The 13,363-nt window shown below is 45.4% G+C and overlaps 1 protein-coding gene across 2 annotated transcripts in view; it reads left to right on the forward strand.

The window, feature by feature from the left end:
* abhd16a (abhydrolase domain containing 16A, phospholipase) overlaps window positions 1–13,363 on the forward strand; it is a 138,231-nt gene that overhangs the window by 38,712 nt on the left and 86,156 nt on the right. For both annotated transcript variants that reach the window (XM_072259247.1, XM_072259248.1), the window contains exons 2-3: window positions 5,048–5,107; window positions 11,654–11,720. In XM_072259247.1, coding sequence (XP_072115348.1) covers window positions 5,048–5,107; window positions 11,654–11,720 — 127 coding nt within the window. The remainder of the gene's footprint in view (window positions 1–5,047; window positions 5,108–11,653; window positions 11,721–13,363) is intronic.

The raw sequence follows: 13,363 nt of genomic DNA on the forward strand, positions 1-13,363 counted from the left end.
TGGAAGCTGATGAAGATGATGTTGAAGAGGTTTTGGCATCCCATGACCAAGAACTAATAGATGAAGAGTTGATGCAATTGCAAGAGGAAAGGATAACAATCGAAACCGAATGCAATAGCGAAATGAACGTGAAGCAACTGCGTGAGATTTTCGCTGCAATGATAAAGTACGACTTCGATTTTGAAAGGGTACGTAGGTTTAGGGGATATTTGCAGGATGGTTTGAGTGCTTACAAACAACTGTATGATAGAAAGATGCGCGAGGCTCAGCAGTCAAGCAAGCCTGCCACATCAGCCACAGCAGACGACGAACCTCGACCTTCGACATCGAGGCGGGTAGTCATAGGAGAAGATGAGCTACCTGCTCTAATGGAAACAGACGACGATGAGATGACACCCCAGTGTCCCACCACCTCAACCCCCGGGCCACGGATAGATACCAATTCGCGGAGAATGCAGCAGTAGCTGGGACGCACCCAACACATCTTTAAGAAAAAAGCCGAAATAAACAAAGCTAATTAATTAGGTGTTGCCCGACTTGTAAATGTCGGCCCAGATCAGAGGCGATGCAGTCAGAAATCGCCACTGATCTGGGCCGACAATTACACGTTGGGCGGCACGTAATTAATTAACATGTTTATTTCGGCTTTTTTCTTAAAGATGTGCTGTGTGCCTTCTGGCTACCACTGGACCCCTACATGCTGCGTGGCAATGTATCAGTCGGTGGCCTGGAGGGTGGGGGCCACTGCACCACCCCAACCTGCAACGACTCAGTCTAACACACCATCATCAGTGTGCTCTGCACTGTCTTCCCAATTCCGGTATGTGATACTACACTGTACATACATTATTTCTACTTTATATCGGCTGTGTATTTTTACGTGTTATTTGGTATGATTTGGCAGCTTCATAGCTTAAAGGTTACTGGAGAGAGTGTTTTTGCCAACAGCACTTGCGTGAGATTTTCTGCTGAGAGCGTTTGCGTGAGATTTTCGCTTCGGCGAACAGTGCCGGCAATGATTGTGGAAAGGTATCTCTATATAGGCTGTGTATTTATCATATTATTCCTGCTTTTACTATGTGTTACTGTTATTTTAAGTTTTATGTGTTATTTGGCATGATTTGGTAGGTTATTTTTGGGTCTGCGAACGCTCACAAAATTTTCCCATATAAGTAAATGGTAATTGCTTCTTCGCTTTACGACATTTTGGCTTACGAACCGTTTCATAGGAACGCTCTACCTTCGGATGGCGGGGGAAGCCTGTATTTTTACAACTTAATTTTGCATCTTAGTGTTAATGATTTAATCTGAAGCTCAGGTGAATGAGGGAAGATTTGATACTGGTATACAAATTTATGAAAGGTATAGATAGGGTACATGCTAAACATAGATAGGATTTTCCCCTCCAGTTGGGTGAGACCAGAACTAGAGGTCATACATTAAGGGTGAAAGGTGAAATATTTAAGGGAACCTGAGGGGGATCTTCTTCACTCAGAGGGTGGTGAGAGTATGGAACAAGCTGACAGTGGAAGTGATGGATGCTGGTTCGACTGTGCCATTCAAGAGAAATTTGGATAAGTACCTGGATAGGATGGGTATGGAGGGCCGTGATCCAAGTGCAGGTCAGTGGACTATGCGGAATGATAGTTCAGCATGGACTAGATGGATGAAAGGGCCCGTTTTCATGCTGTAGTGCTGGGAGACTCAATGACCCTAGCGGGTGACACAGTGGCAGAGTAGAGTTGCTGCCTCCACCAGCCCAGGTTTGATTCTGTCCTCTGCTGCTGTCCCTGTGGAGGTTGCACGTTCCCCTTGTGACCTAATGTGGATTTCTGGGCTGAAACGTGACCTGAAACCCGATGGGCACTGCTCGAGCTGCTGAGTTCTTCCAGCAGATCGCGTGTTGCTCATTTTCCGCGCCAACAGTCTCTCCTGTCTCCTGTGACCATGTGGACTTCCCCCGGTTTTTTCCCTTGTCCCAAGAGGGGTAGATTGGTAGGTTGATTGGCTGCTCTAGAAAGCATGACAGTACTTTTAGTTCCATAGGAGTTTGCGAAGTTTTGGGATGATACCTAAAACTTTGATAAACTAATATAGATGTGTAATGGAGAGTATATTGACTGGCTGCATCACAGCCTGGTATGGAAACACCAAAGCCCATGAATGAAAGATCCTACAAAAAGTAGTGGATAGAGCCTGGTAAAACCCTGTCTACTATTGAGCACAAGCATTGTTGCAGGAAAGCAGCATCCATCAACAGGGACCCCCACCACCCAGGTCGTGCCCTCTTCTTGCTGCTGCCATCTGGAAGAAGATACAGGAGCCTCGGGACCCACAACACCAGGTTCAGGAAAAATTATTACCCCTCAATCATCAGTCTCTTGAACCAAAAGAGATAACTTCACTCATCTTCATCTGCTCCATCACTGAACTGTTCCCGTAACCTATGGACTCACTTTCAAGGACTCTTCATTTCATGTTCTTGATATTTATTGCTGCTTATTATTATTATTATTATTATTCTTTTCTTTCTTTTTGTATTTGCACAGTCTGTTTTCTTTGGCACAGTGGTTGAATGCTCAAGTTGGTGCAGTCTTTCATTGATTCTGTTATGGATTTATTGAGTATGCCCACAAGGAAATGAATCTCAGGGTTGTATATGGTGACATATATTTTGCTGTTCCTTTTCGTGCCTTGCGGCGCATCGGGTGGCATATTTTGCTGTTTTTAGCGTTTGTCTTTTTTACAAGACTGAATTGCTGCCTTGACACTCAGCCCAGCACAGATGGAAAGCGTGCAAGGAGCTGGCCGGATTCGAACCTGAGACCTCACACCTCGAAGTCCAATGCTGATGCCACTACACCACCGGCCAGCGACTTTGATAATAAATGTACTTTGAACTTTATAGATTGCCTCTAGAATATAGGTGAGTGGCAGAATCTAGAGAGAGCAGATGGAAATGTGAGAGAGAATATAAAATGGGTTTAGCACAGTAAGTGCTTGACGGTCGGCGTGGATTGCTGAGTGGAAGGGCCGGTTTCTGTGATGCACCTTTTTGAAAAGATTTTGGAAACTCGCTTCACAAAACCACCTCATGCCCAGAACCTACAATTACAACATGCTGTTGACTTGAGAACATTGACTGGGTAACTTAATATTTTGGTTTGCATTTGGGTGAGTAGTATTGATATACCATACGCAAACACAGCAAATTCTGTAGATGCTGGTTGTCCAGAGCAACACACACAAAACGCTGGAGGGACTCAGCAGGTCAGGCTTTTATCAGTGTTGATAAAATGTTGATATTATTGTTTTCCTAACAAGTTGTGGACACAATGGAGGCTTTTAATAATGCACCTTGGAATTGTTTTGTAAGGCATCTGTTAGTCTTGTGAGACCATGGATCTGCGCATGGAAAGTCTTCACTCTGGGCAAGGTTGTATGGAAGACCGGCAGTTGCCCATGCTGCAAGTCTCCCCTCTCCATGACGCCGATGTTGCTTAAGGGAAGGGCATTAGGACCCATACAGCTTGGCACCGGTGTCGTCGCAGAGCACTGTGTGGTTAAGTGCCTTGCTCAAGGACACAACACGTTGCCTCAGCTGGGGCTCGAACTCACGACCTTCAGGTCGCTATTTGTTTTGTACTGCACCATTAACATAATAAATTATTTTCAATATCTCCATGCATATATCCAACATGGAGGACCTGTAGTTAATGTCATCTGCTGAGCACTGACAGGACTTGGTGGGAATAGGACACTGGTAACTAAGTTTTGAAAAGGAAGTTTAACTACCCCTTGCACGGGGGGAGGGGGCTGTGGTTTACATGCTCCAGTCTGCATTAATGGTGTTGAGGTTGAGAGACGCCAAGGAAACTCTCCAACACCTCTACACCCTCAGAAGGTTAAAGAAATTTGACGGACCACCATTGACTCTTACCAATTTTTATCGATGCATGATAGAAAACATTCTGTCTAGATGCATAGCGACTTGCTATGGCAACCGCTCGGCCCGTGACCATAAGAAACTGCAGAGAGTTGTGGACACAGCTCAGCACCTCACAGAAACCAGCCTCACCTCTGTGGACTCTGTCTGCACTTCTTGCTGCCTCAGTAAAGCACAGCCACCCCGAACGTTTTCTCTTCTCTCCTCTCCCTTCAGGGAGAAAGTACAAAAGCCTGAAAGCACATAGCATGGGGCTCAAGGACAGCTTCCAATCCACTGTTAACAGACTCTTGGACAGATGGGCTCTTGGCTTACAATCTACCTTGCTACGATCTTGCACTTCATTGCACTGCACCCTTTTACACTTTATTCTGCATTGTTATTGTTTTACCTTGTTCCAACTCAAATGCAGTGTGTAATGATTTGATCCATATGAACTGTATGCAAGACAAGCTTTTCACTGTATCTCTGTACATGTGATAGCGATGAACCAGTACCAGTGCTGTGCTGTGCTGCACTTCCTCTGTCGATGCAAAACTATATTTTTTATTCTGATCAAAAACACAAGAGATTCTGCAGATGCTGAAAATCCAGAGCAACAAACACAAAACGCTAGAGGAGCTCAGCAGGCCAGGCAGCATCTATGGAGAGGAATAAACAGTGGACATTGCAGGCTGAGCCCCTTCATTGCGACCTAATGAAGGTTCTCAGTCTGAAATGTCCACTGTTTATTTCCTACCTGCTGAGTTCCTCCAGCATTTTATGTGCGTTATTTTGCATTCTGATTTCTTTATTACTCCTTAAGTGTACTTATGGGAGTACATTCTGAATAGTACGCAATAAGATCTTCACTGCATCTTGTTGCTTGTGGTTTAACAAAGCAATACAGATATCAGATTTAATCAGCATAGAAATAGGTCCTTTGGCCTAATTTGTCTATACCAGCCAACACGTTTGTCCACAGCAATTCCATTTGTCTGTGTTGATTGGTGCAGTGTTCCCCATTGGCTAACAGAAAGAGGCTGGATTTGTTTTTTTTTTGGGTTTTTGTAGCTTCTTGATGACATGGCAGATTGTGATGTGAAATTTGTTCTCCATTAGGGGGGATTCTACTATCAACCGAAGATCCTGGAGAGGCATTCCGACAGCATCCTGGGATGGGTAAGCATGCAGCTTCTTACGTAAACTCGGTCCTTCTTGGAAATGTGGTGCATTTGCTCTGATTTCCTTCAGAGTCAAACAGTGCTGCAGCACAGAAGCAGGCCCTTCGGCCCATCTGGTCTGTGCTGAACCTTTCAACCTAGTTCCATGGATCAGCACCTGGACCATTGCCCTCCATACCCATCCCATCTATGCATCTATCCAAATTTCTCTTAAACATTGCAATCAAATCCACATCCACCACTTCCACTGACAGCTCATTCCACACTTGCACCACCCTCTGAGGGAAGAAATTTCCCCTCAGCTTCCTCATAAATATTTCACCTTTTACCCATAACCGAGGATCTCTATGTCTAGACTCAGTGGAAAAAACCTGCTTGTATTTACCCTATCTGTTGAACCTTTCCTTATAATTCAGTACCTCATGTTCTGGCAATATCCCTGTCAATTTTCTCTGTGCTCTTTCAATTTTATCAATATCTTTCCTGTAGGTAGGTGACCAGAACTGCACACAATACTCCAAATTGGTGTGGTCTTTCATTGATTCTGTTATGGTCATTATTCTATTATGCTGGGTGGCAGGGTTGAGATGTGTCTCTAGCAATGGAAGTGTAAGGTATTTGTTCTGTCTGCCAGCCTGCAGTTCACCCTTGGACAAGTCGTAGCACCTGCTTAGCCCCCGATCAGGCTCACATGAAGCCACGAGAACAGTTGGTGCGTGATCCATGAGCAGCTGGTGCATCTCATAAGTCCTGGGTATGTGGCCACTGACGCCAGGCAGACAGTCTCTGAAGAGTAGTGCTAATGGTTAATTATTATGATTATGAGGACACGCAGTCCCCTTTTATTGTCATTTAGTAATGCATGCATTAATAAATGATAGAAATGTTTTTCCAGAATGAAAAACACATGACAAACCGACTTAAAAACTAACAAAAACCACATAATTATAACATATAGTTACAACAGTGCAAAGCAATACTGTAGTTTGATAAGAACAGACCATGGCACAGTAAAAGTCTCAGAGTCTCTCGAAAGTCCCATCATCTCACGCAGATGGTAAACCCCCAGCGCCGCCAACTCGCCGATGCAGCATCCCGGAAGTATCCGACCACAGTCCGACTCGAAGTCCGTCCGAAGAACTCCGAGCCTCCGACCACCTATTTGACACTGAGCACCAAGCACCATCTCTGCTGAGCGTTTCAACCCCGGTCCCGGCAACAGGTGATACGCAAAGCCGAGGATTTGGGGCCTTCGTCTCCGGAGATTCTCGATCGCACAGTAGCAGCGGCAGCGAAGCAGGCACTTCAGAAGTTACTCCAAGTGTTCCTCTGCACTTCTCATGGCTGTCCCCATCAAATCAGGATTGTGCACGGCACCCCTAGTTACACATATGGATATTCATTCGGAACGGCCGCGCGCGCTGCATCGTGCTGCCATCTTCTCCTCCCGTCACCCGTCTTGTAAAGCCACTGCCCAGAAGAAGGCAATGACAAACCACTTCTGTGAAACAATTTGCCAAGAACAATCATGGTCGTGGAAACACTGTAATCACCCGCGTCAAACGACACAGCTCATAAAGAACGATTCTCTTACGGATTTATTGAGTACGTCCGCAAAAAAATAAACCTCAGGGATGTATGTGGTGACATACATGTACTTTGATAATAAATTTACATTTAACTTCAAAATTTTGCTTTACCAACATCTAAAACAAATTCAACATAACATCCCAACCTTTAGTCTGTCAGTATGTTTATTGACTGGAAGCTGTAATGATACATGAAGTTGAACAAACATTTGAAACCCCCTTGATGTTTGGATGTGTTTATAAGTCCCTAGGCAGGGATATTCCTGGACCAGCCAGTTTCATCTGATTTTGCAGGTTTACACAACTTAAATTCCGAGCAAAACCAAGTGACTGATCTGACAGGGCAGAAGTTACCCTCTGTCTGGGGCTATGTCTTGATCTATTTTGGATGATGTGAACGTGCTCTGTGGGACCCTTATTCAGATTGTTTCATTTAAATAACGAAATCCCTTGCTTATGTGAAACTCATGGATTAAATAGTAACAACAATAATAAATACAACAATGAATGCAAAACAAGGGCATGGTGCAAACATTGCAGTGTAGTCTTGAAGTAATGTGAAGAAGAACACTGAAGTAAAAATACTGGAGTATTCAAGAGAGGTAGAATTAAGAACAACATAAGAAACAGGAGCAGACATCTGCTATCTGGCCTGTCAAGCCTGCTCCAAAATTCAATAAGCTTTGGACTTGGCTCTACCTGTCTGCCTTTACCCTGTATCTCTTATCCCTTAGTTCCCCTGCTATGCAAACATCTGTTTAACTATGTCTTAAATATATTTAGTTAGGCAGCCTTCACTGCTTCTCTGGGAGAGAAACCGACAAATTCACTACTCACTTCATTCTCTGTTCCTCATCTCTGTCCTAAATCTATTCCTCTGGACCTTGTGGCTTATGACCCCTGCTTTCAGCAGGAAAAACAACTTTCCTGCCTCTGTCTTACATATCTCTTTCATTATTGTATATGTTTTGATAAGACATCCTCCCTCCATTCTTCTGAATTCCAGTGAATATTATCCCAGACGAGGTTAACCCCCTCATGGAATATAAGAGCCAATTCAAAGTCTTCCCCAAATTGTGAAATGTATGATTATTTAACATCCAAGCTGCTATTATTTGTATCCAAGGGCCTCACATTGAGTTTGTTGTCACTTTTGCTTTACCTAAGTGACTGCTGCTAATTTTCGTGGCAGAGTGAAGTTCCTGGTCAGCTGGTTAACCAGGGCTTGGTGGTCTTGATTGAGGGTGAAGTGTTCACCGGGTCACTGGGGGATCTTCCCTGCACTGCTTCCTTTGAACCAGCAAGGGAATGAGAGCCTGAAGATAGTTTCTTATCTAGTCCTTCACACCTCTAACCGTGTTGCTCCCTGTCTTCTTGCACTATTGCCTTAGATTCTGGGCTTTAGATTAAGGTTAGCTTTATTTGTCCCACGTACCTCGAAACGTGCAGTGAAATGTGTCCTTTTGCGTCAGCGGCCAACACAGTCTGCTTCCAGCACTAATTCACTAGGCCTAACCCTTGCAGTTTTGAAATGTGGAAGGGAATCTTAGCACAAGGGAAACCCACATGGTCATGGGGCAAGGATGTACAAAGTCCTTACGGGCAGCAGCAGGAATTGAACCCAGATCATCCGACTGCTGGCACTTAAAGCGTTGTGCTATCCATTATGCTACCGTGCTGTTGTTTGAACTCATAGTCTGCTCTGTTCTGGTGAATTTACATGTAGTGGCCATTTAATATTAGGTACAAGAGGTATCTTATAAAGTGGCCACTGAGTGTGTTTGTGTATGTTTATGGTCTTCAGCTGCTGTAACCATCCAATTCATATGTTGTGTGTTCTGAGATTCTCTTCTGCACACCACTGTTGTAACATGTGGTTATTTGAGTTACTGTCGCCTTCCTGTCAACTTGAACCAGTCTGGCCAATCTTCTCTGACTCCCCTCATTATCAAGGCATTTTTTCCCATAGAACTGCCACTCACTGGATGTTTTATGTTTTTTGCACCATTCTCTGTAAATCTAGAGACATGAAAATCCCAGGAAATCAGTACTTCTGAGATACTTAAACCACCCCATCTGGCACCAACAATCATTCCACAGTCGAGGTCACTCAGATCACATTTCTTCCCCCATTCTGATGTTTGGTCTGAACAGCAACTGAACGTCTTGATTTTGTCCACATGCTTTTATGCATTGAGTTGCGGTCACATGATTGGCTGATTAGATATTTGCATTAACGAGTAGATGTGTAGATGTAGCTCGGACTTGTAAGAACATAAGAAATAGGAGCAGGGGGAGGCCATCTGGCCTGTTGAGCCTGCTCCGCCATTCAATAGATCATGGCTGATCTGGCCATGGACTCATCTCCAGCTCCCTGACTTTTCCCTACAACCCTTAATTCCCCTACTATACTATGACTTGATCTCTTGGAGTGGAGGAGATAGGAAGGTGACCTTGTAGAGCTGCATCAAATCACGAGGGGGTGAATGCGCACATTCTTCTTCCAAGAGTTGAGTAATCAAGAACCAGAGGGCACAGATTTAAGGATAGAGGGGAGAGATTTAAACGGAACGTGAGGGGTAACCTTTTTTTTTTAACACAAAGGATGGCATGTAGTGGAACGAGCTGCTAGAGGAAGTGGTTTAGGCAACTTTTATAGGACTCTTGGGTGGATGGATGGGATATGATCAGAACATGGGCTAAGCCGTGGCAAATAGGATAGGATGAGAATGGACCAGTTGGGCTGAAGGGCCTATTTCTCTGCTACATTATAGAGCATGTCTTGTGAGGAAAGGTTGAGTGAGCTAGGGCGTTTCTCTGTGCAATGGCCCCTCCATACCACACAGTGATGCAGCCAGTTAGAATGCTCCCCACTGTACATCTGTAGAAATTTGCAAGTGTCTTCGGTGACATATCAATTCTTTTCAAACTCATAATGAAGTATAGCCACTGTTGTGCCTTCTTTGTAATTGCATCAGTATGTTGGGCCGAGGATAGATCCCCAGAGATGTTGACACCCAGGAACTTGAAACTGCTCACCCTTTCTACTGCTGATCCCTCGATGAGGACTGGTGTGTGTTCCCTCAAGTTCCCCTTCCTGAAGTCTTACTGAATTTGAGTGCAAATTTGTTTCTGAGATACCACTGAACCACTTGGCCCGTCTCTCTCCTGTACCCCTCCTTGTCACTACCTGAAATCCTGCCGACAATAGTTGTGTCGTCGGCAAATTTATCGATGACGCTTGAGTTGTGCTAGCCACACAGCTGTGGCTGTAGAGAGTGAACAGTGGGCTAAGCGTGCATCTTTGAGTTGGGTGAGTGTTGATTGTCGGTGAGAAGGAGATGTTATTTGCGACCCACACATACTGTGGTCTCCCAGTGAGGAAGTCAGGATCTAGTTGCAGACGGAGGTACAGAGGCCCAGGTTTTGGAGCTTATTGATTAGAACTCAGGCTATGATTGTGTTGAACATTGAACTGTGGTCAGTAAGCAGCAGCCTGACGTGGGTATTACTAATATTGACAAGGCTGAGTGGAGAGGCAGTGAGATTGCATCTGCTGTGGACCTGTTGTGGCGATAGGCAAATTGCAGCAGGTTCAGGTCCTTGTTTAGGCAGGAGATTGTTGATGTGACATGTGGGCTGAGCCTGGGGATTTTGACACTTCTTCTGTTGGGTGCTCCTCAAGGCTTTTGATATCATCCCACGTGTTCTTTCTCGGTTTCGAGCATTTGTGGGTTGGGATTCCCAGGAGATGGTGGGGATATTCCATTTCTTAGAGGAAGCTTTGAGCACATCCTTGAACCTTTTCCTTTGACGCACTGCTGATCTTCACCTACTATGATTTTAATTAAATGAACTTTAGTTCCCCTTTAATTGCCTTTAATTCCAAATTACTCAATTTAAATCTCTCCTGCAAGGGTGGGGCTTGCGTTTGGGTAATGCTTGGGTATTTCCATTACCAGAATCCAGCCCATTTATTATTCCTCCCATAACGTGTCATATTGTATTCTCAGAGCTGGAATTCGGGGAATAGTCCTGCTTTGAATGAAAGTTCAGAATGAGTGACAAGGCAGTGAATCTTCGCACCTATCAGCTGAGAAGGGACTCTCGGTTGGGTGGTGAGGGTAATTCACAGGGAACATACCATAAAAATTTCCATATATATTCCGTTTGGATCCATTAACATTTTAATTAGTTAAGATGCCCGGCAGAGTGGGCCTGATGTTCATGATTTTTTAGTTACATTTGGGGCAGTTAGGTCACCCATTGTCCGCTCCCCCTCTGCGATCGGATGTGGCAGTGGGTCACACCCTGTCCCCTCCCCTTTGGGGATTGGGTGTGGCAGTGGACACACTCCCCCTCCACCTGGTAGGACAGCCTGTAGATGCCTTGCTTGATTCTCATGACCGCTGTGGGTGACACAGTACTGTTGCAGTTAGCGCATCGCCTTGTAGCATGTGACCACCGATCGGGGTTCAGATCCTACCGCTGTAAGGAGTTTGCACGTGCTACTCGTTACTGGGTGGGTTTCCTCTGGGTGCCCTGGTTTCCTCCCAAATTCTAAAGATGTACGTGTTAGTGTTGTAAGTTGTGGGCATGTTGTGTTGGTGCTGGAAGCGTGGCAATACTTGTGGGCTGACCACAGGACAGTTCTCAGACTGTGTTGCTCGTTGACATGAACTGGCGCGTGTCACTGTTCTGATGCACCAAAGACCAATAAAGCTAACTGTGGCCTCTGTCTCACACTGTGCTTCTTAGCCTTTGCACTCTGTTGTTCTCCATTTTATTTTATTGAGCCTTTCCTGTTGGACGTCTCACCTGTGCAGTTTTGTTGCGGCGGTTGTAGAAGCCTGATTTGGGCCATGTGGCTTCCATTCCACCCCTGTGTTGCAGGAGCTACACAACTGGCAAAGGTGGTAAAACTTTCTGAGCTCATTTGTTCTGTTTTCTGGCAGGCGTACGTCCTCTGGTCCGTCTCCTACTACACGTCCCCTTTGTTGCTGTTGTACTGCTACAGAAAAGGTAAGTGCCCTGACTTGAAAGGCATGTCTTTGACTTGTTTTCCAGCTCGGTGTGGGTGTGGGTGAGGGAATGTCCCAGTAGACGTCTGGGGGAAGTAATGCCCTCATACTCTATAAATAAGTGTTAGGTAAAGCTGTTCTTGAATCATGATCTGCACTCGTGTCCATCAGTCAGTATTAGAATGCAGAACAGAGAACTTTACAGCACAGGACAGGCCCTTTGGTCCACAATGTTGTGCTGACCTTTTAACCTATTCTAAGATCAATCTAACCCTTCCCTTTTACATAGCCCTCCATTTTCTGTCATCCATATGCCTATGTAAGAGTTTTTTAAATGCCCCTAATGCATCTGTCTCTACCACAACCCTGGTCTCATGCATCAACCACTCTGGCTGTCCACTCTATATATGCCTCTTATCATGTTGTACACCCCTATCAAGTCACTTCTCATCCGCCATCTATTCCAGAGTGAAAAGCCCGAGCTTGTTCACCTATCTTCACGCGACGTGCTCTCTAGTCCAGGCAGCGCCCTGGTAACTCCGCTCTGCACCCGGTTTCCAGCCGAGTAATCCCACCAGTCACATCCCTCTTCTGAGGGAGGGGGACACAAGAGGCAGCCGCTGCTGGAGTCTGGAGGAAGTCAGCGGGTTGAGCAGCATCTGTGGGAGGAAAGGCATTGAAGCAGGGTTTCAACCTGAAACGACAATGGTTACTCCTGTCCCCCCCCACCACAGATGGTACTTGATGTGCTGAGCACCCCCAGCAGATTGTTTGTTGCTCTAATCTGGTCCCTTTAACCCTACAACTTACTCTCTCGGGACACACAGGAGACTGCAGGCGCTGCAAACTGAAGCAACATACAAGACTGTGGAGGACCTCAGCAGCTCAGGCTGCATCTGTGGAGGGAAATGGGCAGTCGACGTTTTGGGCTGAGGCCCTTCCTCTGGGGGGGGGGGGTAGAGAGAGAGAGGAAAAAAAGAAAGAAATGAAGCAAGAGCTGGGCAGCCGATGGGCGGATGTGGATGAGGAAGAGGGAGTGGAAGCAGGGACGGAGGCTGGGAAATGATAGGTAGAGGCGACCGAGGGCTTCCGAAACCTATCACCTCCCATCTGGTGGTATTGCTACTTAGAATCTGAATCAGGTTTATCATCACTGAGTGTAGGTCATGAAGTTTGTTGTTTTGTGGCAGCTGTACAGTGCAATGTATAAAAAAATTACCATGTTACAACAAGAAGTATACAGAAAGTAAGTAGTGCAAAATGACAGCACAAAAGTGAGATGGGGTTCATGGGCTCATTTTCCATTCGGAAACCTGAGGGCAGGGGGAAAACTGCTGTTTATAATGCATTGAGCGTGTGTCTTCAGGCTCCTGTTCCTCTTCTATACCTTCTGCCCATATCCCTCTAAATCAGGGGTTCCCAAACTTCTTTATGTCCTGGACCCCTACCATTAACCGAGGGGTCTGTAGGCCCCAGGTTGGGAACCCCTGCTTGAAACCCTTCCTCTCTAATACATGTCTTTATTGTAGCTGCCTCAACCACTTTCTCTGGCAACTCTTTCCATATACATACCACCCTTTGTGTTTAAAAGGTTCCTAGTAAACTTTCCCCTCTCACCTTAAACCTAAATCACAAATAGAGAAA

Source organism: Mobula birostris, chromosome 5 (genome assembly GCF_030028105.1).
Source record: "Mobula birostris isolate sMobBir1 chromosome 5, sMobBir1.hap1, whole genome shotgun sequence".
In the NCBI taxonomy this organism is placed as follows: Eukaryota; Metazoa; Chordata; class Chondrichthyes; order Myliobatiformes; family Myliobatidae; genus Mobula; species Mobula birostris.